Source organism: Nannobrachium achirus, assembly GCF_963921795.1.
Source record: "Nannobrachium achirus genome assembly, chromosome: 19".
Lineage (NCBI taxonomy): Eukaryota > Metazoa > Chordata > Actinopteri > Myctophiformes > Myctophidae > Nannobrachium > Nannobrachium achirus.
The window spans coordinates 43410272-43431208 of NC_137826.1; the positions used below are offsets into that span (position 1 = coordinate 43410272).

Here is a 20937-nt window from a genome sequence, read left to right on the forward strand (position 1 = left end):
TCATATTTAATTTATCTATCTGATTGATTGAAGACTTTATTAGACGTTTTGCATTGGAAAAGTCTACATGACAGCGCAGTTCAGGTCAACTAAAAGGATAAACACCACAAGAAAGCCTTTGTGCTTGTTTCAATTGGGGCCCTTTTTTAACTCATAAATATGTACTGTCCTGTACTATTCCTATGCCAACTTCTAATAAAGTAGGATATAATATTCAATAAATTAATATTCAATCAATCAACACAAAGTAAACTCGGCACTCCACGTTATTCCGTATTACCGCCAGCAGGTGGCGCTCATAACCCAGCCCTAGCTGGGCTTTCTGTGCACTGCACAGAGAGAGAGAGAGAGAGAGAGAGAGAGAGAGAGAGAGGGGGGAGAGTCTCGTCTCGGCAGGACTTCCACCATGGACCGTCCCAGTCGGGTTAAAGTGGGAGTAGGTGATCTAGGATAGGCTGGGAGTTTTGGTCGGAGGGAGAAGCGGAGCCGTCAGCGGTAGCGGGACGGAGGAGCAGCGAGAGGCAGGCAGCCAGGCACTGAGGCACGAACCCAGCCGTTACCGACCGTTACCGAGACACCAACTCCTCCTGCACAACTAAACTGAATGTGGACGGAGAAACCTTTACGACACAGACATATCACGCACACAACACAATATCGGCCAGTCGGTGGTTGACTGTTGCACCGATCAGAAGTCACGGATGACAAAGAAGCGACGGTGGTGCGTGTTAAACTTTTCCTCTCCGTCGGGTTTGAGTTTGATCGCTTTGCAGCAAAGAAGCAACCCCACACAGCCAGCCAGCCTGTGTTTTTGAGCCCGGGGAGGAGAAAGAAGAGAGGAGGGCATCATGCCACGGAGGACCGTGCAAGATGTCACGGTGCAGGACGTCCAGAAGCGCAGGAACCCCAACAAACACTACGTAAGTCTCAACTCTCAACAAGACAACACAACAACACTCTGATTTATACCGTAACTTCGTCGTCAAGACGGTGTCGCGCGCTGAAAAGTATAGCCCGATCCCATCATACACAACACAAGCCCAACAAAGGCGCACATTCTGCCCACAAGTCGTAGATCATCTGTCCATTTTCGGCATTGTTCTCTTCTGTGTTAAAATCTAGTGTGATTCTGGTGATAGAAAGTGTGTTTTTTACCACTGGAGACTTAACGGTTATGTTGCTGTGCTGTGTATGTTCTTTTTCTTTTTTCGTGTGCTGCTGACTCGTCGGGTAAAAACAAAGGGAGTATCAAATTACAGTCTTCCCAATACAGCTGAAAAATCTCCATTCACACTTTAGTAGCCTACAGTAACGTTATTAGGCAGCCACAACACATGCCTCAATGTCGTTCTTTCATTAGCATATTACGATACATGCAGCATTTCCAGGATTTCATTTGGAATAACTGTGTTAGGTCAGCATAATACTCATAACCTTATGAATAAAGTAGTTGGACTTTATTAAAATCGAAAACTGTAAATCCATTAAGAGTTTGGTTGATTGAATAGCCTACTTTATTAGAAGTTCACAAAAGTACAGGACAGAGGACAGTAGCCTACAGCTGATTGATTGAATAGTTTATTAGCAGTTTGCAAGAGACTGTACTGCAGACAGACTATTGGTTTGCAATAGAAAAAAAGTAGTTTCATGACAGCAAAAATCACTGGTACAAGGTCAACTAAAATGATTTACACAGGAACCACTTTTATGTATCTCATATAAAAATGAGATACAATTCAGATACATGTCAACTAAATAGGATTCAAACCACAAAATAATAATAATGGCTTGTTTACATTGGGGTCCTTTTGTACTACTCAATTCGTAACTTCATAAGAACAGCCAGGCCGATCTATGCAACATATGAATCATATGAGATGACTAAAACTCAAAACTCACTTCTAAGTAGGTGAACCATTATGCTGCTATAGCTACTGTACTGTATTTGTCGGTTAAATGTTCATTCAATCCAGCCGTAGGTCCACCAGTGCTTGTGGTCCTACCCAATAACCTGTGGGTTGATAACCAGGCCATAGCTTACAGATATAAGTTAGGGCTAGGAGGAACATTATTGTCCAGGAAGTTCTCCGCTCCACATGGGGCTGTTTCTGTCTGAGGTGAGGTCATGTTCGTGTGCTGTGTACACAAAGCCTTGGAGAAGTATTTGCACAGGGAATAGCTTGCTGTTTTATGTTCAGACAGCACGTGGCATGTACCACAGGGGACGGCATATATTCAATTGATTCTTTATTTCAGACCCAGCACCCAGGGGAGACACAAAAAAACACGAGACAATGAAAAGAAAATAATAACAGAATAAGAAAAAAACAAGGGGAGCGTGTCATCATTTCTACATGGCATCTTTTCAACGGCACATCTTTTTGACGCTGGTGAATGTTAACTGGTGAAATGCTAACCTGCCGACGCTGGTGAATGCTAACCACTATACCTAAATCTAACCCAAACCCTAACCTCAGTAAAACTATGCCTAAAGTAAACCTAACCCTAAAACCTAACCCTTACTTGAAATGATGTGCTGTCGAAAAAGCGAGATTTCCCCAAAAAGAAGTGGTTGTCAAACTTTTTTAATTTCCATCCATAATTCTAAAGAGTTAGCCTACAGGCCTGTGGTCTGAACTCCCCCCTCAAGGAACCAACCAGAGGGAACAGATTAACTTTATTCATCTTTTTTCTCATCATGAATTGAGTTGACTTTGTGCAAGAAGAAAGGCCTTTTCCTCCCCATTATCTCTGTAAATTGCACATTGAACTGACTGACCCTCTGTCTGGAGTTAAAACAGCTTCTGAATCTGAAGTGCTTTCTGTGCTTTCTGTTTTTTGGAAAAAAAAGGGCACACTGGTTAATGCAGTGGAGTGCCATTAGATGATAATGCTTGCAATCGGCCCATTACCACCACAATGTCTTCTTTGACATAATCTCTGCCACCCCAGGGCTTCTGTTCTGAATTAGTACCTTCATTGCAGGGGGAGAGGAGAGGTAAGAGAGATAAAGAAGAATGTGGCTCGGGGCCGATGGAGGGGTGTTTTCTTCCCACCCAATTACAACAGCCCTTCCCTGTTGGATACAGCATGCAGGGCTTGTGAGGTATTCAAGAATCGCAGGGACCGGTTAAAAAGGCACTTTTCCCCCCCACTTTCTTTCCACGCAACTTAAAAACAATAGAGAGACATTCATCCTTGGCGACTGGTAAAACAGTAGGAGGAAAGTGTGGGCGATATGTGCCTGATAAACTCACTCAGATGGCAGTTAATTTTAAGCAGCAAAACATGACATCATTTTGTGTAGGAAGCGGCGAGGGCCGCTGCCAAAGGCATAGCAGGTGTAAGAGTTGGCTTTCCTTTGCCTTCGCAATCTGTGAAGGTCCATGCATGTGGCGTGTGTCCCTCCTTACATCCATGTATGTGTGAAATGATGACGGGGTGGATGTACTGGTCAACAGACGTCAGTGCTGTTGAGTGGTGGTTGAAGGACGGAGGGTTCTAGAGGTCCCATGTCTTCTCCATCTGTCCCTGTGTTTACTGGTTCGGTCCGCGTTGGACTCTATGCCTGTAGTCCTCTCTCCACGTACAATCTGGCCGGAGTTCCGAAGTGCAGTGTCATTTTAACCAAGTATAAATGTATCTGTAAAAGTGGATTTTCACACTTTCAGAGTTCCAGAGTCTGTCCGGATTGCACTTGCATACCATACACACATAAGGGCTGATCTTACTATCTCTCTAGGCTAAACACTTTACCTAGAGCTTTGTAACCATTGTTTTATAATGGAACAAATATCTTTGTTTCTCAACAATGACCTAATTTACATTCACGTTCATCCCCAAAGGGAGGTTCTTTTCATAAGTCCTTTTGGGCTTCTAACTTGTATTCCTTTTTTCCCACCCTCCTGTAATTAAATTTTTTATGCGCTAATAAACAAACAAACAAAAGAAACCTTGGAGAGAGTACAAGCACGGTCCTCTGAGGATTAAGACTTTTTCTTTTTGGGAGCTATAAAACTCAGAACTCAGTTCATACAAGGACTACTTTGTTTTGTCGCTTATTAGGGCTGCAATTGAAGCCAAACAATTCCTAATAATGCTTAAAATGTACATGGACAGAAATAGCATATACGGTAAACTGTACAACATTTTCATTGTACACTTTTATAGTAAACTAGACAAGACAATACAATAAAGTTAGAATAATATACTAATCATTGTTATTAGACTTAACTTCATAGCCTTTGGTTTTGGTCTGAGACCTGGCTTTGGAGACAAATTAGAAAGAAAATAGCCTACCTACAAACTCAATGTGCGTCCCGTCACATACGCGCTACGTTGTGAGCTATTTTCAGCATGCCACACCATTATATGATGGAGCATACATTGGGCATTAGCCTACAGTGGACAAGCTCATGGCCACGCGGGTTTAACTTCAAGTGCCCTGACTCAGAGAGAGAGAGAGCGAGAGACAGACAGACAGAGAGAGAGAGAGAGAGAGAGGCCAGAGAAGGTCTGGGATCCAGGCCAACAGAAGCATTCATCCAGACACAGCTACCCACCAGGGAGTTTCCGATCACCTCCCTGCCTCTCCTCATCTCCTCCTCTAGGGGGGAAAAAAAGTGTTTGTTGGAGTTGAAGCCTGGCCAACAGACTGTGATGATTAGGCGAGATGACGACAGTATCGCGGATGCTCGCTTATTGACTCCTTAATTAAAGTCTTTGATCCGTAGTCGGTGTGGAGGAGGGGCTGGTGGACACACTCACACATAGCCTACATATAAAACTACTGATGTGTAACTTCAGTTATAATAATAATAATAATAAACTTTATTTATACAGCACCTTTTTAAACACAGTTACAAAGTGCTTAACAATTTGAAAACAAACAGTGAATCATAAATCACAAACGATTACAGCAATAAAACGACACACAACACAGAATAGAGGCACCAAATTCTGCTGTTCGGGAACTAGTAAACCGGAGGTCCAGCGGGAGGCTGTTCCAGAGTTTAAACTTTAGAGGCCCTGACGGCAAAGGCCCTTTGGTCACCCGCCTAGATGTACATAAGGAACCTTTAGTAGGGCCAAATCAGAGCACCTCAGGCGACGGACAGGTACATTGGGTTCCAGCAGGTCAGATGCAGCAGCTACTGTAGTATAGGGATGGGACGATAAGCGATATTATTGTTTATCGTGATTAAAAAACACATTAAAAAACACGATAATCGTATCATGGAGATTACATTTATCGTGATATCCTCCTCCGTCATGCACTGGGATCAATTCACCTTTTTATTTGCCGAGCTGCGTATCCCGTACCACTACCATTCAGAAAATCACTGAAATGAAAAGAAAGGCTTAGAGTTAATGAATTGTTTTTTTTGGGGGGTGGGGCTGGAAGAGACACTGGGAAGCATAAAAACAAGAAAAAATGTAAAATGTGAAATTCATGGTGTAGTCACCCCTATGTTATTGTTTCTAAAGAAGTGATGAAATATGCTGCCGTGACATGGTGATTCCCTGTGTTACGTGAAGTGATAATGCAGGCCTACACGGAGTGGGAAGTGAAATCATAGACGTCGCTGTCGTATTCCTGGAAGCGGGTGACCTGATGATGATGATAATGGAGATGACTGTCTGTGACAACCACCTGATTTTTGTCAGACGTGCGTTCCCATGCCACGGCAGCCACAATCCAAATCACGCCACTGTCAATTAGAGTGACTCTGAGTCACTCCTGATGTCCCCTGGGGGTTTGATTATCGGATTCCTGACAATTATGGCGGTGCGCCAGATAAAACGTTAACTTCCATATATGTTTTTGTCCTTGCGTTTCAGGTTTACATCATCAAAGTGTGTTGGAGCGATGGCAGCACCGAGATCATTTTCAGACGCTACAGCAAGTTCTTTGACTTGCAGGTGAGTGTTGTTGCCTTGCCGTGTGTGTGTGTGTGTGTGTGTGTGTGTGTGTGTGTGTGTGTGTGTGTGTGTGTGTGTGTGTGTGTGTGTGTGTGTGTGTGTGTGTGTGTGTGTGTGTGTGTGTGTGTGTGTGTGTGTGTGTGTGTGTGTGTGTGCACATGCATGCATTCTAGTAGGGGTTTGCAGAATCGAATTGTATCAGCGAAGACACAGGACAGATAGCACTGTAACAGCTCAAAATCTGAAGTCAACTTGGAGGCATATAAGGCTTGTGACCAAGCCCTCCTCCGTGTTCCACCCACAGATAATTATAGCGTGTGAGAGCAGAGCCAGCACATGCCCCAGCAGAGTTAATGGGGAACAGTAATGAATGTGGATCTCTCTCTCTCTGATGACCACAGAAATATCTGAATCAAGCTTCAACGTCAGACTGGTCACTCGTTGCACAAGGAGGAAATGTCATCAGTGTCCTAGTACCACTTCCTGTTCCCCCCCCCCACCCCCAATGCAATCTCTCTCTAGGCAAAAGTCGCCTCGGCTCGTATTACCCCCAAGAACGACCTCTTTCTGGGAGCGTAAACTCAATTTGGTGGCAGCTCACTGACCACTCTAATTGGATCACTTTGATCAATTTGCTGCTTTTAATTGATCGCGATAACTGAATAGTCTGAGCCAGAGTAATGGAAGACGGGCTGCTGGTTACAGAATAGTATTGATGGGTCCAGGATTTGCGAGGCTGTGAATTCAGTGTTAACACAAGAGACACAAACTCTCCATTCCAACGCTTATTCCATTACATTAATTTAAGGCTGGAAAAGCTGCCAAGTAGCGTGCTAGAGATTAGCCCTTGAATTGCTCTTATGATTTACTGCAGTTTTGAGACTTAGCACCCTTCTCTGTCATTGAAGTCTTGCCAAAGCAATTCTCCATCTGTTGCCATTGACAATAATCTTTATGTGAGAAGGACGCAGGTAGGCCATCGTGGCTTTTTGTTTGCCCAATATAGCCTATATGTATATATTGAAAGATATTTCTGGGGCTTTTCTGCCTTTTATTTATAGAGTAGTGAAGATCGACAGGAAACAGGGATAGGAAGATGTGGAGATTCATGCAATAAACTGACCGGGTCCTGACCGGGACTCAAACCAGGCTACACTAGCATAGGTTCCCGGGCCACAAGGCAAGTGGTCTGTAGCCTCGTAAACCAGTCTCCCTTCCTGCCTTCAACTGAAGATGGGAGGAGTCAGTTTACTAGGCTAAGTGGTCTGGGCCTCTTTGCTAGAAAAAAATATTCTGAGAGCATTAATATGTCCAGATTGCAGAGATTTTTCCTATGCCAATGTTGGTATCAACTTACTACCAGAATTATAATGTTTTAAAGCTCTATAATGTGCACCCTACTGTGCATTTATCATTTAATCTTGTCATATCGTTAAACAGAGCTGCGTGGCGCTGTGTCGCACCCAGCACAGAAACAGACTTTAAAAGGAAACAATGTTGTGAAAGGGATTGTTTTAATGTTTCACCTTTTTACATTTTTTGACGTCGATTTCACTGAGTTCCGTGCTGTTGCAGAACTCCCCCTATAAAAGGGGGAGTATGGATGGAGGCTGGAACTCCTTGCTCAAGAAAGACCCCTTCGTCAGAAGGAGTTCAACTCGACTCTCCAACTTAAAGGAGTAGTTCACCTCCAAAATGACTTTTTTCTATTGATTACTCATGCCATGGAGACTTATGTTCAGTGTTCTTTTATTTTTTGTATTTGTCGCATTCCTAAGAAAAAATATGATTATAGTAAATTTGCCCCCATTGATTCCGGAAGGGGACCCAAATGCATGGCCCTGGATGGGTACCCAAATGCATGACACTGGATGGGGAAATTTACTATAATCATTTTATATCAATCAATTTTGTGTCAAAAAAAGAAAAAAAAAAAAAAAAAAGAATTGTGAGTAATCAATAGAAAAAAGTAATGTTGGGGGTGACTACTCTTTTAAGGTTGGAGAGTCTGTTTCTCTCTACTAAAACTGCACCACGTGGAAGTGTGTCATGATCAACAAAGACGCCATAGTGGTGAAAAGATCCAGTGACTTCATGGAGAAGCTATCAGCCCAGTGGCATTTTGGAGCACATTTCAGCTGCTTCCTTCTAGGCTGCGGGTGGGCTCTCAACGGTGAGGGAGATGACGATTAGCCCCCAGTTTGACTGAATACAGGCCAATACAGGCTATCTCTTATCTGCTGTTATCTTTTGTTAGGTTTGGCATTAAGGTATGAGGCTGCCTTCTGGCTGTTGTATTGCTGAATGGGAGAGAGATTGTTGGGGGATGTTGTATAAACATGGTGTCACCAATCACCATTATGTTTCATGCTACGTTATAAGATTAGTGACCTCATTGTGTTTTTTTCATCGTGTTGGATCACAAGGCGAGCCCTTGTGATCCTTGATTGGAATATTAAGGACATGACCTTTTTGATAGCATAATCACAGAGCTTACCAGAATCGTGAGGACAGTAATAATCTTAAGTTTTATAGCAGTTTTAAAAATATTGTTAGAAGAGTTTAATAAACAAACAAGCACATAATAATTCATGATAAGCTGCGGCTAACTCGGTTTGCCCTTGAAATCAACAGACTGTCAGAGTAGCTTGTTCTAGCTTGCAGCTTTTACAAGTTCTTGGCGTTCAGGCTCTGCAAAGCTTTTCTCCATGCTTAGTGCATTTAGACAATTAACCATTAAGAGCAGGGAGATATACATATATAATAACAACCATGGCGGAGCCCACTGGTGGTGCTGGGGTTGCATTGGGAGCAATCGGGCACATACCAACTGTCCAGTGACACCAACAGCAGGAGGAACACAGCAGACAGTGTATGACAGCATCCAAATCAGCTTTATTGTCCCATCACAGTTTGACAGAAGCAAAGAAGTGGGTGGAATTCGGTTTTGTGCATCGCTGATCTACATACACCCACATGGTAGCCTTGCATAACCAGGCTTACTCATCTGCGAAGAGAAAAGCCTGGTTACGACGTGAGGCTGAGACAGCATAGAACGGTGCTACTTCCGCCGGGTGAATTTCCCCCGGATGTTATTGTCTTTTCACAGTGTGATGTATTCCCCGCTGGCGAAAACAAACTGTTCTACTTCTCCTGACCCATCGGTTGCACTCGTAATAAACAATATCCAAACAAAAACATGGATTCTGACAAAGTTACACCTATTAAGAAGGAGTTAAGAGCTACAATTAGGGGTGTAACGATACATTTTAATATCGATTCGATACATATCACGATACATGGTTGACGATACGATACATGGACGATATTGGTTCATTCATGGCGACACGATACAATTCGATTAATTATTTAAAATCGATATAGTAACTATTTAGCAAAGAAATTAAATCTGTGTGAAAGGTGTGGATAGTGCAAGTTTTTAAGGGAAACATGTATTATTATGGATATAAATAAGTAAACACGGTGATTATCTGCCAAATACATGGACAATGTATATTGACAAACCTGCACCTTGACAAGAACCCAGAGATTACATACATTTATTGATAGACCAGTGTAGCTATAAGGAAAGGAAAAGTAATTAAACCCCTCCTTTTACATTTTTCTTCTTAAAAATGCTAAATACAATGCACAAGTAGGTAGTATCGATACAATCGATTCTTTGCACTGCCGATTCGATACGATACAAAATAAAGCGATACGGTTCGATTTTAGCTGTTTTCATTTCGATATACTTCGATTTTTTAAGTTAAAAACGATATTTCGATACTGTTAATATATCGTTACACCCCTAGCTACAATCTATTAAGGTTTGTTTCGCTGGCGGATGTAAACAGACCTGCACTGCGTGACGTAACGTTCCTTAACCGCAGCACTTCCGCCTCTTCAGTTATGCAGCCCACAGTGGATATTGTGGCCAGGGTGCCCACATGGTAATGCGCATACGTGAAACAGTGAAACCTCTCAAGTGAACTAGCTCATAGGCTATGCATCATTAAGACAACAACTAAAATATATTAAAATACAATATACCAACCGTACTGATTAAAGGGCCACTTCACCTCTGGGACAACCCGATCCCAGAGGTGACCTTTTTTTTTTTATCGTTTTTTTTTTTTAGATATTTTAGTATTTCAGCATGTACTAGTGATGCAAAATGCATCACTAGTCATGCTGAAATACTAAAATATCTATAAAAAAAATATTGAACACAAAAAATAATTCAGGATTGCAACAATAAAATAAGATTGGGTTGTCCCAGAGGTGAAGTGGCCCTTTAAAGCCGGTTTTCCACAGGCCCAACTCCACACCACTCCACACCACACCGCCCACTTGTGTCAGGTTTTCCACTACAAGGAACTGGGTAGAGTGGTGTGAAAGTGGTACTTAACGGGGTACCAAAACGGCTCCACTCTCGAGTGGAGCCGTTTTAGTACCCCTATGCCAAGTGAGGCCAAATCAGTGACGTATACACGCTGCTGATACTGATTGGTCAGAGACGGAGTCTCACGGCTGAGCTGTGTCTTTCAACACAACAACTTGAGACAGATTTTAGTATGCAGTCACGGCTGCAAATCAAATATAAAAGCAAAGCCTGTTTGTTTTATATATCTGTTTTTAAAAGAGGACGATTAGGCAGAATTGTGTTCCCCAGCCCTGCAGTTGAGATACCACGAAGCACCAAGAACATTAACCAACACAAACAGTGGACATACACATAGGCTATATCGTCGCGAGTCGCAATTATCAACGGCAAATGCGTCGGCAATCCGTTATTTTATATAGATCTCAGTGAGATGTCTCCTGTTTGTATTTGTAACTGCGTGTGTTGAATGGGGGAACGAATCTACAGTAGCCTACATGTACTGTACTGTTGCTGCGCTAGCATAGCCTCTACATTAGCTTACTTCTTTGTGTAGTTTGGCCAATAAAGTTATTATTTGACCATGAACATCCCGACGTTAGTCGTCGCTATAGTTGTAAAGACTTGATGAAGACCTGTGTGAGTGTGTGGCATCTAAAACATTGTCCACCACATCTCTGTGTTGAATGGGGAAAAGAATCTACAGTAGCCTACATGTACTGTACTGTAGCTTAGCATGTATGCTAGCGCAACTAGCCTCTACTCTTCTTTGTGTAGTTTGGCCAATAAAGTTATTATTTGACTATGTTCACCCCGACGTTAGTTGTCGCTATAGTTGTAAAGACTTGATGAAGACCTGTGTGAGTGTGTGGCATCTAAAACATTGTCCACCACATCTCTAAAAATAATTAGCGCAAGTTAGCATCTCCGTTGTGTTTACAGACTGAGGAGAGTATCCATATGTTGAAAGGGGCGTCGATTTCTTTCGGGAGCGGAGGGGAGGAGGGGGAGAGGGGAGGAGGAGAGGAGGGGGGGGGGGGGTACTGTAGTGGAAAACCTACATAAAAAATGCGGTGCGGTGTCGTGCCGTGTCGTGTAGTGTCGGGCTAAAAGTGGTATGGAAAACCGGCTTAAGACAGAGAGGAAAAAAAGGAGCAACCAACAATCAGGAGTAGCCGTACTAACAGAGTAAAAGATTTAACCAACTAGAATAAAATGAAACGGCTAAGATACTAAAGGAGTCAAGAGAACACTCAAGGCTGGTTTGTGTATTCTTCAGCCAAGTTGTTCCAGAGCCTTGGAGCAAAAGGTTGTTAGTGATATCTGAATCATCTAGCCTTGCACTGTCTCCCACCCAACCACATGTATCTTCCCTTTGTCTCCATCACTCCCTCTCTGGTCTCCTTTTCCTCTCATCCGTTTGACACACACACACCTCTCTCTCTCTCATTCTCTCACGTATATCCTCACTTTATCACTGTACTGTATGTCATCTTTGAATATGCTTCTCCCTATGACGGAGATTAATGGAAGACTGGCTGCGAATTAAATTAAATTAACCGCTCTGTCACCGCTCACACCTAAACTAGAGCCAGACAGATACATCAGTCTGGCCGATATATCGTCCATTATATATTTATTGAACTTGTTTAACGTGTATCTGCAAATTATGATTTGTCCCGATTTAAAAAAAGAGCTCTACAAGCTGTCAACACAATACGTTGTGAAATGTTGTGAGCTTGTAGATTGTCTATTGTTCAAAAAACATGATGTATCTTTCAAATTGATATGGCACCTTTTTGACAAAATATCAGTAAAGACAACATCTGCAATCTGTTGTCTTAAGGAGTCTCCAAAATCAGGATCGGCATCCGAGATCAGCAGACCCAAAACTCTGGTATTGGTCAGTCTCTAAACAACTTCATGCATAGCACTCAGGACGGGAAGTCGTACAACAGTATTCATCATGTCCTGTCCAGGTGGTCGGCCCGGGGTGAGCGTTCAGACTACAATGGATTCTTGTTGGATCACTGGCCGCAGGCTGCAGCTGATTCATTTAGAAAGCTTGTTGTATGTATGGCATCATTCTAGAGTCGGGGTTAGCAACCCGACCTCCATCTCTCTATTTTTCTTCTCACACAACTACTTTTCATGCTGTGTGCACTTCCCTTCCAACTGGGTGAGGCAAACCAAACTCTAGACCAGTGGTTCTCAACCTGTGGGCCAAATTATTTTGGGGGGTCCCCAGATGATAACTTGATAATAGCTTAATGTGCAACATTGTTTTCTCACTCAACAGTAAACAAAGTACAAACCAACATAAAGTTTAAGTGTAGAGGATATCTGCACATTTCTAAGGTGACAATTTGAGGACTTTTTAATACCAATAAAATATTGGTAAAATTGTCAAATATTAGAGGCAGAAATTGTGAAAATAGCCGATCTACATGCTCACAACACCTCGCAACGTGAGGCGTTGTGAGCAAGTAGATCTGCTATTTTCACAATAGAACCGTGTTATACAAAATGTATTGCCTCAACTCTTGTTTTGGGGCTTTTATGCCTTTATTGATTGGACAGTAGACTGACAGGAAATGGGAGGAGAGGCATCCATGCCTATGTGGCAATGCCTAAGTGGTATGTGCCTGGACCAGTAGGCCAGCGGGCGCCCCCCAATGCCTCAACTCTTAGAATTAGAGTTTTAGAATCTTAAAATATGATTATTTTGGGGGTCGCAGCCTGGAAAGTTTGAGAACCACTGCTCTAGACCAGGTACGTATTTCAATTGAAAATACCTGGTCTAGACAGTCTGGTTTGCCTCACCCAGTGGGCAAGCAGTGCTTGACAACAAAGCAACACAAGACGGTGTCATTAGATAACCATAGCTCTGACGCTAACACGCATTCCTTCGGCTTTTAAAAGTAGTGGTTTTGTCATATTAGCTAGCCCGGTAACGCCTCCCCTTCCTCCTTGGATTAAAGTGTTTAGCTGTTGATGAAGGTGATAAAAAAAACAATACCATAGTATTAACTCCACCACATCAGATGCGGTGTTGTGAACTCGATCTGTGTTTGGATGTCGTTGATGTTTACTTCTCTCTAATCATTGATGCTGTTTTGTCTTGCGTTACACATGTCCTGAGAGTCAATGCTACAAGTTAACAGAACTGTGTTAACCTCAAGAGACCTCTTCTGGCATGGAAAGGGGCAGGAACAACATCCCGCTGTCTGCCAGTGGTGAAATAAGTCAACTTTCTTTGCTTAAGTAAAAATAGCAATACCACAACATAAACATACTGTCCTGTATTAAAAATGTTGCTTGAGTAAAAGTACAAGAGTAAAAGAGTACAAAAGTATTGGCATGAAAATATACTTAAAGAACCAAAGCAAAGGAACTAAACTTGTTCAACATTTGTAAAATAAATAAATAAATAGGCGATCTTGTAGATCATCTATTTTCAAATACCTTAAATACCAGTAAGACTCCCTAATCGGGAGATAAGCGACCGTAGGTCACTTATCTCCACAAATAGGGCAAAAATGTGTTTTTCCAAAATCTTCCTGATCCATGTTGATGACATGAGTGTAGACATACTGTGTAGTGATTTTCGTGATTTTAGGGCAAAATCTGTAGGAGCAGTGTCCAAAAATGTGTTTTTAAAAATCGGCCTGGAGGTGGCGCTATATGGGAGAGATTCATGTTGATGGGATCAGTGTAGACATACTGTGTACCGATTTGCGTTATTTTAGGGCAAAAATTTTAGGAGCAGTGTCCAAAAATGTGTTTTGCAAGAAGAATGGGCCTCATGGTGGGGCCATGTGAGAAATGAGGGGTGGGGTCTCCGCGCCGCCAAGGCGGACGAATAGGTACCGGCCCCGGCTGTCCCGGTCGCTCCTAGCCGGAGTTACGGCATTTTATGTGAGCTGCAGTGTAGGGGGTCCTCCACTGGGGGCGCCACCACTTTTGCATCCGTTCTGGAGCACCAGGAGTCGGTGGTCCCCGGGAATTTCCCGTGAGCAGCCCCGTTGGGGTGGTCATTTGGTCAGCCTGTGGAGGTTTTGGTGTGGAGGTTGTGGAGGTTTTGGTAGTAAATGCGACCTACGGTCGCAATAAAAAAGGACTTAACTGGTTTATATGTTTTGTAATCATATTGTAATATTGTAATAGGGCCTATAGGTGTCAATTAAATGTAGTGAAAAGTATTGAAAAATGGAAATACTAATAAGTAGAGTAAGTGTTTCAAATTTGCACTCAAGTACAGTACTTGAGTCAATTTCCACCACTGCTGTTTAGCCTACATTATTATGTACGCATGCAGTCATGAAAACATTCCTAAACGTTGTGCAAGCCTTTCTCAGTCAGAACTGATCAGCAAACTGGAAATAAAGAGACGATAAATCAATTAACGTCTTTAATCATGTCATAAATCATCGTGACACGTTGTCTGTGTTTTGTCATCACAACTAAACCAGCATCCGTATTCTAGGGAAAACTAGATCAACAAACAATTTCGTCAGCAAATACAAACTAGACTAAAATGTTAGGGAGGGACTAGTGGAGAAGAGATCCAGTAGAACTAAAAGACATGTCATTTTATGTTTGGTTGCGCTCGGGTGTTGCGCTCTGAAAACAGCTGATCTACAAGCTCACAACGTGTGGCAGCACAACGCGTTGTGAGCTTGTAGGTCGGCTATGTTCAGCATGCAACCAATTGTAAATTTAGCCATTCCGACGCCTTCAAGGCCTGCCAAAATACATTTTAGTCGACAAAATCAACTGTAGATTTAGTTGACCAAAATCGTATATTTAGTCGACTAAAACTAGACTAACACTAAAACATTTTTAGATGACTAAAATATGACTAAAACTAACGGTACATCAAACCTTGCCGTCAAAATGAACACTGGATGGAACCTGCGGAAACTTTGCACTGGGGTCGTTCTAGGCTTTTTAATTTGGTTTCCATGCCACCAAGCACTGTTTCCATGCTGTACACGTGTCTCTGCACACCAGCCCAGCCTCAGCTCCTCCAGTATGTTGTGTGACTCTAAATCTGACATTAAGACAAATATATGAATCTTTATTGAACATCTTACTGACAATGGGATTGAGCTGACGGAACATGCTCCTTAATCATTCAGTTAATACCCCCCAAAAAGTAATCAAAAGAATAATCACTAACTAAGAAGAAATAAAGAAAGAAATAACAGTTGTCGTTGCCCTAGTTGTGAATGCAGACGTGTAAAGAACGGTTTCCCAAACACAAATGGGTCGCAAATGTTTTTCTTTTTTTTTTTGTAAGATTCGTTTTGGGACTTTTATTCCTTTTTATTGATAGGACAGTAGACTGCCAGGAGATGGGAAGTGACACGCAGCAAAGGTCGTTGGGAACGGGACCCGAACCCGCGACACGCTGTCAGGTATCAGAGCCTATGTGGTACAGTATGCGCCTGGACCGCTAGGCCAGCGTGCGCTCCCAAGGCGCCAAACAAATGTTTAAGAAGTAGTGAAAATAGACGATCTACAAGCTCACCACGCTGTAGATCTGCTGTTTTCACTAGCTTGGGTCCTGGGCAAACATCTAATTCCTCTTTTGGGTCTTGAGCTAAAAGGTTTGGGAGCCAGAACCACTGGCGTAAAGTACTGTAAAGTTATGTAAAATCCAAGTGTATTGCTGCTGTGCTTTGCCCTCCAGAATCAAACAGCTGTCACATATTTTCCATGTGCAGTAATGTAGTAACAAAGCTTTATAAAAGACGGGGGCGTATATGCTGTACAGTTCCTTGCTGTGAGCACACGGGGGCTGGCTGCCTGTTGCGAGCGCTTTGCAGTGAAAGATGTGCCCATTTGGTGCTGGTGCACAACAAGCTATGCAGGATCCGTGCAGTGAACAGCCTACATCAGTGCACTCTGGTCTGGGAGCAATTTCTTACATGTGCTATCACTTAAAAAACACTGAAAGGAAGATATATATACTTTGATACAGCAGCCAGATAATAAGTAAATGCTGTGAATATGAGCTATGTGATAAATGTTTTTTAGAAGATTTAGTAGTTGTGGATATGAATGATGGACTTGATTCTGGAACACCCTCACTAATGTGATTCCCTTGAAATAATCCCTTGTTTAGGAAATTGTCAAGAGGTAACCCACCCACAATTAATACATTTATCTTTGGTAAAAAACTAAATTTCTATCTGCCATGTATCTTAACTGACTTTGGGCTGCAGGAAACGGCTAGCAAAGATTGCCGTAATAAACATAAGTATTACAAGCAGTTTCAGTCTTGTTTCCTTTAGTTTATAACTGTTGGGATTGGGAGTGGTTCCAGGCATCAACTCTCAAACTTTCACAATGCCAAACTTGAAATGGGAGATCTTTTCTTTGCCACTTGAAAGCCTCCTTTTATTTCTAGTGCTTTTCTTCTATGTTCTCTATTTATTCCTGAGCTGTTCACTAGAAGTCATTAACTAGGCTTCCCCATGATGTGCAAAGAGCAACATTTCGGAGGATAACATATTTTAATTTCCTAATTAATTTCAGACTTTTTTTTTATCTAACGATAAACACCAGGTACCTTTTACATGACCAAAATAGATGTGCAAGATTCTGGAATGAAGCCCTTTATTTCTCCCCCTTGAAATAATGAGCAGTTTGGAGCAGACTGGAGGCCTTACTGTATGCTGAGAGAGGGAGTATAGCCAGGAGGAAGGCAGACAGGGCAGTCAGGAAACGCACGTATAAACCCCAGTCTCCTCTTGGCATGTTGCCACAGCCCGACAGAGGCTGCATGTTCCCCCTGATGTTAGCCTGATGATATGCTAGCTACTCCCTTTATCTACACCAGTGGTTTTCAAGCCTTTTCATATCAAGGTCCATTATTTATTCTGCATTTGAGCCACAGTCAGACCACCATTTGATGAGATTTCGCCTCCTCAGACCCAAAACTTTGAATATTTTGTTGAATAAGATTTTGTCCACAATTCCATCCTTGCTGCAAACAAAGCATAATCCAAATAACAATTCTTCTACATTCTCTAATTGTGTAGAACCCTTGTAAATTAAGTAATGCAGGTGTTTAACTCTTGATAGCGTAAAATAAAACCAAATGAACCCTCTCGGGTCATTTTACGCTCTCAAGAGTTCATCATTTAGCTGGGGACCACCTGTAACCCCCTCAAGGACCCTCCAGTGTTTCTCAGTTTGATATGAATTAGTAGGCCATGGACCACCATTTGATATAACAAAAAATATATATAATCTCTTGGACCACACTGTAAATTCCAGGTAAACTAGACTTAGTGAACTGAACTCTGTACTTGGACTGCTTTTTTCCGTCTAATCTACACGCTCACAAGTCACAATGCATCGCAACATGTGGCTGCTGTTCCCTCCAGAATATGGATGCTAGGGTGGTGAAATCAATCGGTCTATTTTGGTTCCATTTGTACACTATTGGGAGTTACAGACTCCCAGGTGTCCATTTGGTTCCTACCTAACTATCTATCATTTAGTTGGGGACCCCCTGAAGAACCCATGGGGGTCCCTGGAACCCTAACCCTAACCAGTGTTCTACGCCAGTGTTTGTCAACTGTAGACTGGGACCCATGCGAGGCTGCAGACAAAGAAACATTCATTGAGCATTTAGCCTATACAGACACGGAATTGGAAATAACAATAGCAGTGAACATTCCAGCCCATATGAAATTATGTTCTGGCTGATTTGTGGAGATTATGTTATAAAACAACACTTCATTTTAACACTTAACACTTGTTAACCCAGTGCAGAGCAGGTACAGTGGGAACACGTGGTGGAGGTAACACCCGTTTATAGGTCTACACCAGGGATGTCAAACATACGGCCCGCGGGCCGAATCCGGCCCGCGAGATGATTCAATCCGGCCCCCAGGCTTGAGCATACATTTCTGAGCATTTAGAAAAAAGTAAGTCTCTAGCTCATTCCTGTCAAGAGTTATGATTGTTTTAAGAATTAACCTAACTAATGTCTGTACACTGCAGGCTAGGTTTCTCCCACCTGGCAGTGATTGAGTTGATTGATTGGAATGTTAAGTGACCAGCTCTCTCTCTCTCTTTGAAGATGACAGCATTGCTAGGAATAGGGTGGTTGGTCTGCGAGGAAGCTATTCGCAAGCTTGTCTATGAAGGGAGCGCTCGTTTTATGGTTAGATGTCACAGTTATTGTCCACGACGCTCAGTTATTGTCCACGACATTGCAAGCGGCGCGAAGGCCAGCGGACCTTGGTCCTGCTCTTCGCCCCCGAGCGCCGTGGTGAATGCAATCGTTATATTTATGCCCAGGCCGTAAGGCCTGGGCAAGCGCACGATAAACGCAATGATAATTGGGTTTTGGTGCACCTCGCGCGGTCCAAGTGACTACAACCGAGCGCTCCCTACGTCCGGTTCAGCCAATCACAGGGGGCTTGGGGGAGACCGGAACCAGACCGGAACAGGGACAAGCTTGCGTTTCGGCCAGACGCGGTTGGTCTGGCTATTAATAATACCTGAACATACCTACAATATTCGAACTGTACTCAAAGATTACACATATTAGACATGGAAATTAATGTTGTTAAAAAAAATAACTTATTTAAAAAATATAATAATAAAAATGTAAAAGTTTTATTATTCCGATATTTTCTGAATATGCCATTATTGTTCATTACTTTTATTTTTTTTATTATAAAATACAATAAAAATAATTATTGTCCTGCATCAATAATATTTTTTTTAGCCATTTACAAATTATAGCGTACTGGAGACTATCAGGAATTGAATTATTCTATTATCAAATGGTTTATTCTTATTGGCACTTCTTAAAGGAGTAGTTCACCCCCAAAATGCCATGGAGCCAATGTAGACTCATTCCTAAAACAGAAATTTGATTACAATAAATGCATGCCTATTGATTCCGGATGGGGACCCAAATGCATTTGGGTCCCCATCCGGAATCAATGGGGGGAAGTGTACTATTATCACATTTTTGTTTTGGTAATGCGACAAATAAAATAAAAATATATTATTGAACTCAATTCTCCATGGCGTGAGTAATCAAAGAAAAAAAAAGTCATTTTGGGGATGAACTACTCCTTTAAACAAATAGCATCTCTCGTACCTAACTGCAACTGTAATACCAATAATGAAAGTAGCTATTTTACTTAATAATGAACACAATTTGTAAAATGATATATACTGCTAGCTACAGCAGTGGCTGAGACGACAGGAAGAAAAACAGAGCGAACATGTGAGCGAGTGTGCATGCCATCCGATCCGCGACTGGTTCGGCCCTCATCAAGTCGCCTTTCATCCAATGCGGCCCTCACCCCAAGATGAGTTCGACACCCCTGGTCTACACAATGTTACATTACACAAACCTGGTATGATGCTAGGCTAGCTTAGTGCGTTAGCATGATGCTAACCACAAAATAATTAACCGGCGACAGCTGACCGGGCGTGTTGGATGTTGGCTCATCTCCCAGCAACATGAGAGTGTTTGGAAACCCACTGGGTCCTGTCATCATGGTCAATGAATGTGAGACCACCAGTCAAAAAAAGAAAAAGTCATGCTAGCTAGAACCCGACTCAGATTTAGCACCGCTGGCCCCGTGCCTCTGGCAAATGTTCATGATCCTCGCTTTTAATGCAGTTATCGCCACCGGGGGAAAAACTGATGACAGAGCTTTCACGCTGATCATCATACTAGTGCATTTCTGCAGGACTGCACTTATGTGTGTGCATCTTTAAAGTTGTCATACAGTGGAATTGTCCACACAATGTATTAGGGGTGCAACAGTTACGCACACATTTCCAAATAGTAGCCTGGGCGTTTTAATACGCAAAATCGATTTAGACCATGTGAGTTTAAACGAACCAGGCGGCTATTTGCAACAGGCTTTTATTTATTTTTGCAGAATTTGCACCCGTCCATTATTTGGTTGCTGTTCGCCACATTGGTGTCAAGAATTGGGATTATTAACCTAACGCCATGGAAAGGATCGTTGAAGAAGTCAGATAGATCGAAGGCTTGCTGGCACATCTAACTAAGAGTGGACATTGAACAGAAAGAAAATGCTCGACAGAAAGAATATGCCAGCCACTCCCAGTGAAGCCTATCGAATGCGTCCCGAGGGCTCTAGTGCTCCAAGAACATTCAGATATAGCCGGGCTCAACCTAGCACCGACGACGGGAGGGTCCGTGTAATATACGGTTATTTTATTAAATTTTTTCTTGTTTTAGTAGCCAATAATTTTTACACCCTTTTTTTCCCGAATGTATTCCTCCCGACACACATTTCTGTGTTGTCACTGCTGTTGCATCCTACTGACAGGTGCCTCCCAGCCCGTAGGACGAGTAATGATCAATATCATCCTCCCTGCCCAGCTTCCCTCCCTCAAATACGCCTCAACAATGTTCGCGTAGAGATGCTCGACAAAGCCGGATATGTAGTCTACCAACTACTTACCAATGAGCTAACCAATTTAATCGATTAGTAAGCAGTCCCTATTTTGGGGGGCACTACATTTGAACAATTGCTAAGAAAGTAATCGCTATAGTTGCAGCAATACACTGTGTATTAAATGTGGAGCTCTATCAGAATGGACAGTAGATCTGC

General features: G+C 42.5%; 1 protein-coding gene across 2 annotated transcripts in view; it reads left to right on the forward strand.

Moving 5' to 3' along the window:
- Positions 1-511: 511 nt before the first annotated feature.
- The window catches only part of sh3pxd2b (SH3 and PX domains 2B), a 90874-nt gene continuing 70448 nt past the window's right edge, over positions 512-20937 (forward strand). For both annotated transcript variants that reach the window (XM_080749704.1, XM_080749705.1), the window contains exons 1-2: positions 512-920; positions 5842-5922. In XM_080749704.1, coding sequence (XP_080605830.1) covers positions 849-920; positions 5842-5922 — 153 coding nt within the window. In that variant the 5' untranslated portion in view covers positions 512-848. The remainder of the gene's footprint in view (positions 921-5841; positions 5923-20937) is intronic.